The 12,700-nt window shown below is 44.0% G+C and overlaps 1 protein-coding gene across 4 annotated transcripts in view; it reads left to right on the top strand.

Annotated features, from left to right (window-relative positions):
* slc6a9 (solute carrier family 6 member 9) overlaps window positions 1-12,700 on the top strand; it is a 65,482-nt gene that overhangs the window by 30,320 nt on the left and 22,462 nt on the right. The window contains exon 1 of one of the 4 annotated variants that reach the window (XM_061241887.1): window positions 5,392-5,526. The exons of the other annotated variants lie outside the window; for them this stretch is intronic. Coding sequence (XP_061097871.1) covers window positions 5,512-5,526 — 15 coding nt within the window. The 5' untranslated portion in view covers window positions 5,392-5,511. Of the gene's footprint in view, window positions 1-5,391; window positions 5,527-12,700 lie in introns of those variants that run through there. 4 annotated transcript variants of the gene reach the window in all.

Below are 12,700 nucleotides of genomic sequence, written 5' to 3' on the forward strand. Positions count from 1 at the left end.
CTGATTCGTTGGGCATATACTCTACATAGACTTTTGAGATAATTCAACAATAAAACACATTTTTTAAGACTTTTCAACCAATATGCAAATGTATACATTTTAATTATCATTGCATATGTTCCTTTAAAAAAAGCAATCCTTTAATTTGTCATCAGCGATTGGTGGAAAGGATTTTTCTTTTCCCAAGTCACTCTCCTTAAAATTGAATCCGGGTCCAGTGATGCTAACCTGTGCCTTCAGGTTTTTAGACAAAATGGCCGCTTTTGTTTGGCACCTCTTCTCCTAGTCTCACACTGGGCCAGTGCCATTTTCTATAGCAACAGGGCTTCCCTAGTGCTGTGGGCCAGCTCATTCATGGCCCGCAAGCTGACCATTCATAAATACCTTGGAAGCCATTGAACCCACCCCCATCTCCACCCCCTACTACCGCCATATTCAGTCTCCATTTTTGGACAGGGAAAGCAGAGGGCTGCCCGGGTTAGAGGGCTGCCCGGGTTAGGGGTCTCCGCTATCTGCCTGCCACATATTCTTAGCACCGGCACTGTTTATGATGTACTGGATGGCTCTGCATTCCTGAGAGCCTCGCTCCACAAGGAGGGGGGGGGGAGGGGCAGGGGTGAGATCAGGGCTGACCTCTCCCCTACATTCCCCTATACTCACCGCCCTCTTTCGCCCCCTCGCGGTGCCTGCCTGGGGAAGACACCTGGGCAAGGAGGAGCGTTTTTCAGGCCCTTGATTTCGCGGTTGAAAGGACAAAAGCCTTACCCATTTACTCAGACCAAAAAAAAAAAGAACAAAAAACAAAAACAAACAAAAATTTGAACAGACCTCGGCAATTAAAGAATTGGCATCTGTGTTCCTTAATTGGTCTTAAACACCGGGAATGAACGGGCCAATTAGGGGAAGTGGCTCCCAGCAGACAAGTTGAAATGGATCCTTCTGTGTTTGCGATGTGCTTTTGTGTCCTTTCCATCGGCCGGCTCCCTACACAATGCCCCCCATTCTGCTGCCGCTTCCCCCCCCCCCCAGTCAAAATACCACGACGCAAAATCCTCATTAAATCTGACCTGTTATGCTGCGCACATACCCCCGATGACTAATGGGGATTGGCTCCGGCCCCTCCAGGGCCCCGAATGGCTCGAGGTGTCAGTCCGCCCCTTCGCCGTGCCCAACGGACTCGCTTGGGCGTCCACGCCGGGCCGGAGCACCGCCTCGACGATGGACGTTTCCGCGGGCCGGGCCGGAGCTGCTGTCCTCGCTCAGCTGCACTCGGAGGCGAAAGAGTGCGCGGTGGAACGGGGGGCCGAAATAAGAGCTGGTTTGTGGCTTTCCATTTTGAAACGGTTTAATTTCCCTTCACTGTGCAGTAGTAAAGGGTTAGAGCTTAACAAAGGACAGTTTGATTGCCCATTGCTTAAAAATTGATCTCCTGAAATGGTGTGAGGATAAAAGCCAGAGTTTCCCACAAATGGCAGCTCTGAAGTGTCCAGAAGTCATCTATTCAGATCTCTGAGCACCGTTTAAAAAGCATTCATTAGCACGTTGACTTTTTCCGTACTGGGAAAGGCCCACTCTTACTTAGCACAGGAAAGGCTGTCACACAAATTAAAGATGGATTAATCGATTAGTTATTTCATTCATTGATTCCTTGAGACTCCTTTATAAGACGTGTGTGTGCGTGCTTGTGTGTGTGTGTATGTATATATATATATATATATATATATATATATATATATGCAAAATTGAATTGAAGCACTTTTGCTGACTTAGGCAATGTAGTGCACAACTCAATCAACGCGTTCATTTTTTTTTCCTTTCCTTGTGAATACTGAATCTTCTGCCAAGTTTGGCAAGTTCAGCAAATTGTATATGCTTGTCTTACAGAGTTAAGTAATGATCTTATTTTACCTGAGATGGAGGTTCAGCTCCTCTGGCTTGCAATGTTCATTTTAGTCACATATGGGAATGATTTCCACATGTTATTTACTGCAGTCTGACCGGGACTCAAACTAAAATGTAATAATACAGTTACTAAAACTGTAATAATACAGTTATTGACATAAGCTTTATTCACATGTTTAATGTAGCGTGCTTTATGAATACATGTCTCCTGATAATTTTTCCTGTTGAAATCAATGGAAAAATATTCAGGAAGAACAATTCTATTCATATCTACTGCATATCTGGCAGCGGCACAGTGGTTTGAGGCTCATTTAATGCTTTGGGCCCTTGATGACTTAAAGCCATTTAGCCAACAAATGTGTTCCATACTGTATCAGCATAATTTACAGCAGAATCTAGTGCCACCCCCCAATTCCCATGGAGATCCATTCAAATGCATCAAGCTTTAGTATTGCTTGTATGACAACCTGAAAATAAGATATCCAGATACTGAATGTTGATATCTCACAGACATCAGGCATGTAAAGGATATGCAACAAAATACTAAACATAAATACTTAAATTTACATAACATCGCTGTGTCCCACATATTATGGTGCCCTGAAATGGGGGACAATGTATAAACACTGCTGTCATCTCTACACGATGAATACAAAATGTTTAAAAATGCCATTTATTATGCACTTTAACCAAATGTGATTAATTAATCTCAAATTGCGGAGTGCAAATAAAGTCAAATAAATAAATTGAATAGTTTTTCATGGTGCAAAATTATTATTATTATTTGCCCTCTCGTATGGAACTGGAGAATAATATGTTTAGTGCAGGTTTTATTTGTACATCATGTTTCTGATATCGGTAATATTCAAAAACTGATGACACATCAGAAAGTGATATGTAATATGTCATTATACCACATTATCCAGGTTAAATAAATTCCTGAGTGGTCTATCCATTTCTCAATTAAGAGGAGAATATGCATTGCACTTTAGCACAAAATTAGGGGTTTCTTCTCACCCCCACCTCCCACCCATCCCCCAAGAAAGGAATCAATACGCCTAATGCTTCCTGCAATGTGCCACATTAACTATCCCAGTCTATTCATCTAACACAACCTCACTCCACAATTAAATTCACATTTGGCATCCTGCCAGGTGTCTGTTAACTTTTGACACCACTGCCTAAGTCAATCACCCGGGCACTTTTAAAGCTCTTTTTGTTGAGAGATTGTCACTTATTTTATTTATTTATTTAGATATTTGTTTAACCCTGTTAAAGACCCAGACATTGATCTAACTGAACACAGTTGTATTCTAGATGCTCTAAGTGTAACAGTTGAACAGTTCAAATGCAGTATGTTGCTAAAATATCACTGGGATATTTTACATATAACTGGGAAATGATGTTCAAAACTGATATAACTGATATTTGGCAAAAATTGTGTCTCTGGAGTGCTTGAAAGTAAGTGTTGCATGGGTGATGTTGACTGGGTCTCACAGGGTTAACCTGACCAGCCTCATTGAGATTTTAAGAATCTTTTTTGCCAGAGTGACCGGGCCAAGACCTGGCATTAAGATAAACATCAAACATTACAGACGCTACAAATGTTGAGCGGCCAATCACACACTCAGCACTTGTCCAAGCAAAACATTTTTTATTTGTCTGTTGGTCTCTTTGTTTGTGTGTTCGCTTGCGGTCGGGCCGAGGTCAGTTCAGTAACGGTGCGGGTGGACTGAGAACAGGGAGCCCTGTGAAACACGGTGTGACGGCCCGGGAATTGGAAGATGCGGGAAGGGTGGGGTCTCGCCGAGGCATTGGGGCAGACAGGGAGGAGAGCGGGCCTCTCTCAGCACCTAGAGGTGGAGTTGGCAGTGTCAAGAGACAAGGATTTGAGAGTCAAGTGTCGGTGAATGGGGAGAGCGTTGGTGGTCTTGAGCGGGACCGCTTTGAAAACTGGGGGGGGGGGGGGGGGGAAATGTAGAGGCAGCGAAGGAAGTGAGCTCGGTGGAAGAGGCCCGGGCTCTGATGCTACTTTAAATCTCTTAAGCAAGCTTGGCACCGGCCTCCAAGCTGCAAACCAGCAAGCCCCCTCACTCTGTATTCAGCAAGGTGGCGGAATGACAAGGACTCCATTCATTGTGGAGGCAGAGGCAAAGGCTGTGGATCTCTCCTGTCTTTTTTAGAATGGGAAGGGAGGAGGGGAGTGGGGGTGTGGGTGGGGGGGTCGGTCGGTTGGTTGGTTGGTTGGTTGTTGGGGGGGGGGGGGGGGCTGTTTTCTTGAAATCTTGAAGTAGAGCAGAAAAGGGATATAAGAGAGGGGGGAGAGAGAGCGAGTGAGTGAGGGAACGAGAGAGAGGGACAGAGAGAGAGGGAGAGTGAGTGTGTGTGTGTGAGAGAGAGAGAGAGAGAGAGGGAGGAGACTTCCATACTGAATGAGTGAGGGAGGTGGAGAGGAAACGAAGAACTCCATCAGATGAAATGAGGTGAAAATAATCCAGGCATTAATCAACCCAGGGCCAAAGGAGGGTGTTCTTTTTTTTCCCCCCTCCCCTCCTCCTCTCTGCGGAAGCGAACAGGGAAAAGGGAAGGTGTGAATGAGGGACTTAGGAGTGGAAAGGAGAGCACCATCAGGCACTATCAAATCATGTCCAACACCAATGCAGCCTCTACTACTGATCAGGTCAGTTTTTTTTTTTTTTTTTTGGCGTTGCTTTTTTTAAAGCCAATCTTTCTCCCGTTTCCCGTTTGATGTACCCCTACCAAAGTACTCTGTGTTTTTTTTTTTTGTGTGTGTATGGAAGGAAGGAGAGGAGGAGGAGGAGGAGGAGGGGGGTGGGTGGAGGGACGGGTTGCACTTGTAGAAAGCCTGAGAGGAGGATGAAAAAGGTTGGTGACAAAAAGTTTTTGGGGATTTTGCGGATGAGGGAGAGGGAGAGAGTTTGTCCGACCATCAAAGCGGCGATTGTGTGGAGCTGCCCGGACGACGGTGCAAGGTCCTGAAAGAATTGAATTAATCAAGACGAGCCATTGTCTGGGCCGCCTTATTTTTCGTCGATCATTCAGGGGGTCTGTGACGACTCAATAGCCCCCTTACCACGTGGGACGGGGGGTATAGCTCTTTAAAAACCAGCCTGCGTGTGACAGAGCTGAAAAGTTTTTCTAACTAATTGCAGTGGGAAGTTCTGGTCGTGGTGGTGGCAAAAGGGGTGTGTGATGAAGTTTCTTTTCTAAGGAAGTGGGCAGGCTAACCGTGAGCGAGAGAGAGACAGAGAAGAAGGGAAAAGCGTTCAAAAAGAGGGGGGTTGGCTTATATTTATGTTTCTTTTTTCTCCCTCCCCTGCCTCCCCCCATTTTCTTTTTCTTTTTTCACTGGCCTCGGGACCTGTCAGTTAAACAATCCCAAAGAAGATTTGTTTACATTAAAATATATAGATTTCCGTTATGGCACCCTGTCCCCCTCGGATTTATGTGGAGAGCCAAGCCCCGTCACATCCTTTCGTGTGCTGGTGTGCCGGCAGAGGGATCTTGCAGTAGAGCAGTGCCTGTAAAGAGACAAAATCACAAATTAGAAGCGTACCTGAGATTTGCTTAACTCTATGAAGAAGCAAAATGGGGTTGCTTGCGGTAGGTAAAAGCTTTCAGCTTTCGGCATTTAGAAATGTAGCTGAATGTTTGTGTGCGATATGTATTTATATATTATTTATATATATATATATTTTTTTTTATGAGACTTTTTCGCAGTGTATATTTTGAATGGGTCAACCTATCACTGAAAAGAATGATAAGTTCACTTCAAATATTTCTTTAAATTATCGTTTGGTTTTACATTTTGATGGGGTCTCAATCTTCTTGTGCTTCTTATGGTTTTGGAGGCTCACATCCTTATTAAGTCGAGCTCTGGACATAAGGAAGGTTTGGCCAGTTGCATAATGAAGCTGTGTTTTTTTTGTTTTTTTTTATTAAACTCGAATAGGGTCAGTGGAAGAAGAGGGCAGTCTCAGAGCATTGTTCTGGGCTTTTCAAGTGCTATGTGGCTGTTATTTCTGTCCCAAAAAACACTACAGACTAATGGCAATGAGGCGAGTGTCAAGGACAGACTGTTGAACAGCAACATGAGGTTCCTCCAAAGAAATGGGTGTCACTGTGGTCGGTGTGACATTGCTGCACTACTGTAGTTCAACATTGGGTTCGTGAGAAATTTTGAAAATGTATTTCATGACTCAGTGATAATCCTGCTCCTTTACTAACACGTTCGGCTTTGACAGGCTGCTGTTCTGCCCAGCGTTTCATGTTATTCTGCAAGTACAGCGCATGCGAACACAGCCTTTATTGCTGTAACTTATTTTCTGTGTGTTTGTCTTCTCTGTCGACCACGACTCCTGTTTCCTCACCACGCGTCTGAGAGCTGTGTTTAAGGCTACGTAATTAGCTTGTAGTCAAAGATCATAAAATATGGACACGGAATGGCTGCGGTTGCATTAAATACTTAATGGCAGTGTAAACTGCCCATAGAAAACTCAAAGTCACGCTTGGGTGGCAGACCACAGACAGTTGTTTCGGTCAGGTAAACCATATCTGATAGAAAGAGACGCAAGGAAACCATGCAGGCCCCGCAGTTGGTCTGCTTGTGAGTGTGATACTTGATCATTCTGATTGACCAGCTCTGCATGTGAGCTTTGCGAAAGGACTGATGACTGATTTATCTGACAAGACTCGCATGGAAGTCAGCGAGACAGGTGCGTCTGACAGCGTTGCCCTTCAGGGAGAGAGCTTGTCAGTCAGCATGGCCTGGACTTAAGCAACTCATCTCAAGCTGAGTGGTCTTTCTTTTTTTATGTTGTTTTTTTTTTTAAACAACATGCCTGAGAATAGCCGCCACAATAGAGCTGTCACAATTGGGACTGCATGAAATGTGTCGTTTCTCAGGAAAAAAAATGTAATAACAAGCCACCGCAGCGTTCTTTTTTAAACGGGGATTCGGAAACCCCTGCTGTTTAATTTTCGGTTGAGCTCGTTCGCTTTATTTCCTGTGTAACAAATTGGGCACTAGCTCATCTCAGAGGCCCAGTCACGCTGTGAGAGGGCATACAGTTGTCTAATACTATTTCCAAACTGGAGGCATGCTGGAGTCGTAATTGAAATAATAAGTTCGGGAGGAAATGGTAATCACGCAGCGGGCGCTTCTGACCGAGTCTGACGGCCTTTCGCTCGAAAAGCCGAATTAAAAATCATGTTAAAAAAAAAAAAAAAAAAAACATTCTCGTGGGTCACATGGAGAAGTGCACCCTTCTGGGGAACAACTTTGTCTGAAATGGTGGACGTTAATCCGTTGTGTAGCGCAAGGCGGGTTTCGTTTCGATGCTTTTTCGTAGATCGGTGTCAGTGTAGCTGAAAGAGTGGCTGGTGGGGCCTGTAGAGCCGGTGAGTGAGATTTGATTTCAGCCCAGTTAGGACTAAACAAACACCACAGTAGTGGGAACAGCAGTTGCAGCAGAATGGTTTGTAAGCTGCAGCTGGGTCTTACCAACTGTAAAGAAAAAGATCTGAGCAATATCTGTGCATTAGGGAGTCCTTATGAATCTCTGTTCATTCCTTTGCCGTGCGCTGCTGGGAATATGCGAACATTTTGTTTTATGGTGATGTTTTAGCGCATTCTGGTTTCGCTCGCTTGACTGTGTATTGATGAATACAGCATTTCACCTGTATGAAAGCGGGGTGCTCCAAGATGAATGTTCTCCATTTGAGTTTCAGGATGCTTGACCCCTGCCCACTGAAATGAAAAATATAGTCACGTATATTCATGCCATTGATGTAAGTGAAGAGCTTTGATTACCTTTTTTAGAAAAAATGTCTCTCTTCGACAGTGCAATCACATCTGTTTTCTCAGAAATGATGACCAAAAGCCAATTGCCTTTCATGAATGTTTTATAGGGAATGCGTTTTCCTTATTGTTTTCATTTATGGGATATGGCTATGGAGGCGGCAGAATGCTTATGGACAGTACATAATGGATAGTATCAGCAGGCCTATTTATTCTTATAAATGATTTATAGATTGAGCTGACTCATTTTATTTATTTATTTATTTATTTATTTATTTCATTTTATGTGCCATACCTCAAATATATAGCTACTGCCTCTACTTACAATGTTTTATTGTTGTGGTCACATATTCATTATGAGTTCATTATTAATTAATAGCATTATTTTTAGTTGGTAGATGCCAAAAAGGTTGTTGGACATCAGTAGAAATGTGCATAGTATAATATCAGGTACTATAAGTGAAGTTTAGCAACCGGGGAATACTTCTAAAGATGTCATGAAAATGACATGAAATTATTTTGAGGACCCGCTGCAATGAAAACCGGTCATTTCAAGTGTTTGTTTTTTCCTTATTTGTAAAACTATGCATACTCACAATCTCATTTTAAATATTCTTTTCATTTTCATTTTCATTCTTGACAAAAAGTTAAAATTGACTTTAGGTGTGGTAGCTAATAAAAAACAAAAAAAGAGTTGACTTGCTTTTGTAGGGAGACAGACTGAAATCTAACTTAAATGCTGAAATCTCTCATCCCTTCTGATCCCCTAGCCCCTCTTAAAAATATTTTTTATGAAGAGACACATTTACAGAGTAGCCTGTAAAAATTTGCTTTGAATAATTTCCCCAAATTATTGAAATTATATTTAGAAATATTTACCAGCATATCATAGGCTGTGGCAGATGCCTGAATGCCGTTTGGTAATAATTCCTCAGCACTATAGGATATCCTATGTAGGATAAAGTTCTGTTAGAATTTATGTCTAAAAGCATTTTCATGGTAAATAACCTGTTATAACAGACGATTTTTAAGTCTATGTATATGGTGCCTTTTGTCAATGAATGTCTCCGATAAAAACATTCATGTAATAATCCTCTCTGAAAATATGCTGTAACATGAACATCTATTATGGCATTTATACAGTGAGTACAATCTCTTTTTTTTGGGGGGGGGGGGGGGGGTTGGTTTACACAGTAAGAAACTGTGTTTTGAGATGGTCTGAATTACAGAGGTGACTTGAGTGCAGAGAGTTTATAAATTTTATTTATTTATTGTATCTTGTTGCAATGGCGAGTAACAGCATGGAAAGTCGCGTTTGAAGACAGCTGTGACCCGTGTTTCTTGTTATGTTTTCTTCCTTGGCTTGAGAACTGACAAAAATGCAGCATACGGTTCCTGATAAGTCACCCCTTTTCCCAGATTATGAGTGTACAAAATGGGGGGGTCGGAGGGAGGCGATCCCCTCAGCATGGCAGTTGCTTTTAGGACAGACTGTTTACATGTGGACTGAAGGGTAGAGGGCCAGCAGCAGGGCTGGTTATGTAAGGCACAGTCCGGGGGGTGTGGGGGGGGGGTTGTGGACAGGGTTGTAGTGTACGGCAGAAACATATGGGTGACGGGGGGCATTGAGTCACAAGGCTTTCTACCGTTCAGGTCTCCTGGTTTTTTTGACAACACAGACTCACCTCACTGACTCAATGGATGGGGCCCCCCCCATTCACTGCTTTCCAAAATAAAAAAATAAAACCTTCTCGGTAATGGGAATGTCGCAGGGCTGAATTCAGCTGAAAGGGGTGTGTAAAGCTTTAGTTTTGTCCACCATCCCAGGTAAGAACAGTTCCACACATTCCTTCCCACCCCCACATTTGGCCTTCGTCCCCAGCTCAGCAGGTACGGTGTGAATTTAAAGCATGTAGACCTCAGTAATGAATTTACATTTATTTTTCTCTTTTGTTATCCGCTCCATCTTTTAAATACTTGATGAAATTATATGAAATTATTGGAGTGTTGAAGATTAAGCAGAAAATGTAATATATTGCACTTTTCATAATATTCAAGGTACTTTATCTTTTTTTTTTTTTTGTCCGAGTGAGCCATTTCTGAGTCGTTTTCGGGGCACTCCTGGCTTTTATTTCGGTGTCTGTTGAAGAAAGGGGAAATGGCGCATCGAGGCCTGTTTTAATCAGAGGTTTTATGGGTCGGAAACAGTTTATGGAGTGGGGTGCTCAGGCGGACCGTGGCCGTGGATTGATTAGATGTTAGTTAGCGCATTCTCGTACAGGCGGGGGGAAACGGTAAATGCGGCCAGTCAGCGGTGGCAGCTTTATTGCCACGGTGCGATTTAACGCACTAATTGGTCTCAGAAATTGATGTTTCCTCCTAGTCGGGGTAAAGTGCTTGGCCGCAGTTGGCACTTGAGATGCTGCAGGAGTTTGAACAGTCCGCTTTAATGGGTACTCTTAGCTCTTATTTCACTGTGTGTGTACGTCCCCTAAAAAAAAACGCCTGGAGGTGGAGACCGGCCCAAGCGCTGCCTTTTGTTTATCTTTTTTGAAAGTAAAAGAGGTTGTCAAAAGGCGGATTTTACTGGTCGAAGTACGCCACGAAGCCCTGAAGGGTCGGTGAGCGGCTGAACATATGGTCTGCCCTCCGAATGTAAGCGTGTGCTGAAAGCCTACGTCAAATGCAAATTGACAGCAGTGGTCCATGCAAATATTGAGACACGGAATGGGTGTGAGAGAGGGGAACAGGTCTCCATTTGCATGGTGTCCTCGGTGGATGACAGACAGGCTTCATCAGGAGGGAGAGGAGCATTCTGAGGGCTTCCTGTGGAGAGCGACATTTCATTTCGTAAACTAATTGCTTTAAAGATTTGCGATTGTAATGGATGTAGGTGTCTTGCTCAGGGACACTTTGACACACCCAGGGTGGGGTTGAACCGGACACCTCTCCACTGCCAGATGACTGCTCTTACCTCCCGGACCGATGCTGCCCTGTTATTCCTCAAGCTACTTTTCTACTAGAGGCTTTCTCACACAGCTTTGCCTTTCATTTTACTTTTCTGTTCAACGCAGGACATAAGCAAAATGCACAACCACCCCTCCAGACCTAGCTTGCTCGCAGCTAAAATGGTGGTTATCATGCAGTCTCTTATGATGTCTAGGAACATGACTTTGTTTGCAGCCATCAATTTTGTCAAGTGTATAATTATATAAAATATATAATTGTCTGCAGAATTTCTCTACTGTGCTCTCCATATCTTCCTACGCAAGCTACTTGTGCCATTCCTTGCGGCACAACATTCTGCATTTGCGTAGCGTAGCCATGGACCACAGTGTGCATTTTGAAATCGCCTTTGTGGTGAACATATCTCTGTCTTCATGTTCATAACTAGACGGGTATATAATTGACTCTCATTACCTTCTTCAAAGCTATCATGTCATTGAAATCACACTGCTTGAAGTGTATGGCTTTATTCTGTTCTTAGTTGAACAAAGGCCTACTTCAGTCTCATTGTGTATTCCTGATATTCATTGGAAGTATTAAATATACTTTATTTAAAGGGTAACACATCTTAAGCTTAGCAATCGGTTCTGGTTACGGTTTTTGCTCTATTTTCATAAATACGTTCTGTACACTAGTCATATCAAGGGGCTTCTGGGTTGCTGACCCTGCTAAGACACTGTCACAATGCATGGATGGAACCCACAGTCTGGTATGAAATCTAAACGATTCTAGTGCTGACTGGCCAGCATCCAGGCTGGGCCTTGCATAATTGGTGCTAGCGTCACCCAGTTACAATGGATCTGAGTTGACTAGGCCTGGGATGATGGTGTCTCATTGCTCACTAGCGACCCCTCCTGGTTCATTGGCCAAATCGAGGTGTGAAAATAAGCAGGGCTTGATGTTAGGTGCTTCTCAGGCGAGCCTGGGCTTTCCTCCATAATTTATAGCGGACGTTCAACAGCAGTAATGAGCAACTGGGAGTTCGAGAAATTTTGAGAAAAAGGGGAAAGGTCGTCAAAAAAACAGTTATATCATATAAACATAAGGGGCAGAAAACTAGGTAAACAGCTTCCCAGGAAAGGGCCCGTGGCCATTATGAAGCAGCGGGAGGTCAGCTGTGGAATGAACAAGGGGAGATCTTCCGCCACACTTGGCATGTTAGCATGCTGTTAATTGTCGCAAGGAACCGTCTATTATCCATTAATTAGAGTCCAGCCCAGCGTGATGAAGGGGGGATGGGGAGAGAGGAGGGGAACAGAGAGAGAGAGAGAGAGAGAGAGAGACAGGTGAACAGCTTGCGCAGGCCTGCAGTACCCCGGGCTAGTCTCCCACGTCACTTCACACCCAGGCTCAGCGCTAATCGAATGATCTGGTCAAATGAACAGTCAGCGACGCCAGACCCCGGCCGCGTGCACCGAATCTGTCGGCAGACTCTCTGAACCAGCGCTCCGCTCGCTTTTTGGCCCAACTGCCGTTTTTTTAAATAGCTCGGCATATCCGCACAATTCTGTTACATGTTCTTTAACCAGATGTGCTATCGGGAGTCAAACAATGTGCATAAACAGAAATCACACTCGCTCCTCTCGATACAAAGACTTTCTTTTATGCACATCTCGGTTTTCATTACTAACTGGGACGCAGTCTCATTTTCGAGATCTTCACATGTGCAAATTTACTTAAATGGATTATATCGAACAGACCTTTATTTCTGAAAAGTCTTTTATATCCTTTTATTGTGCAGTGTACTGTATGGCGGTACACAGTCCTGGCAGAACCAGGCATGGCGCTTCTTTCGCGGATGCGTGGCTGCGGTCTTGCAGAAGGAGTGCGTTCTGCTTCATTGTCAGCCAGCCTTTGATCTCACAGCTGCCTCACGGGCCTGCATTCATGGACACACAGAGCGAGCGGGGGAATGCGTTCCCAAAGAAGGCCGGTGGGGTTTGGGCAGGAGCCTCAAAAGGGCCCCTGCTG

Source organism: Conger conger, chromosome 5 (genome assembly GCF_963514075.1).
Source record: "Conger conger chromosome 5, fConCon1.1, whole genome shotgun sequence".
NCBI lineage: Eukaryota > Metazoa > Chordata > Actinopteri > Anguilliformes > Congridae > Conger > Conger conger.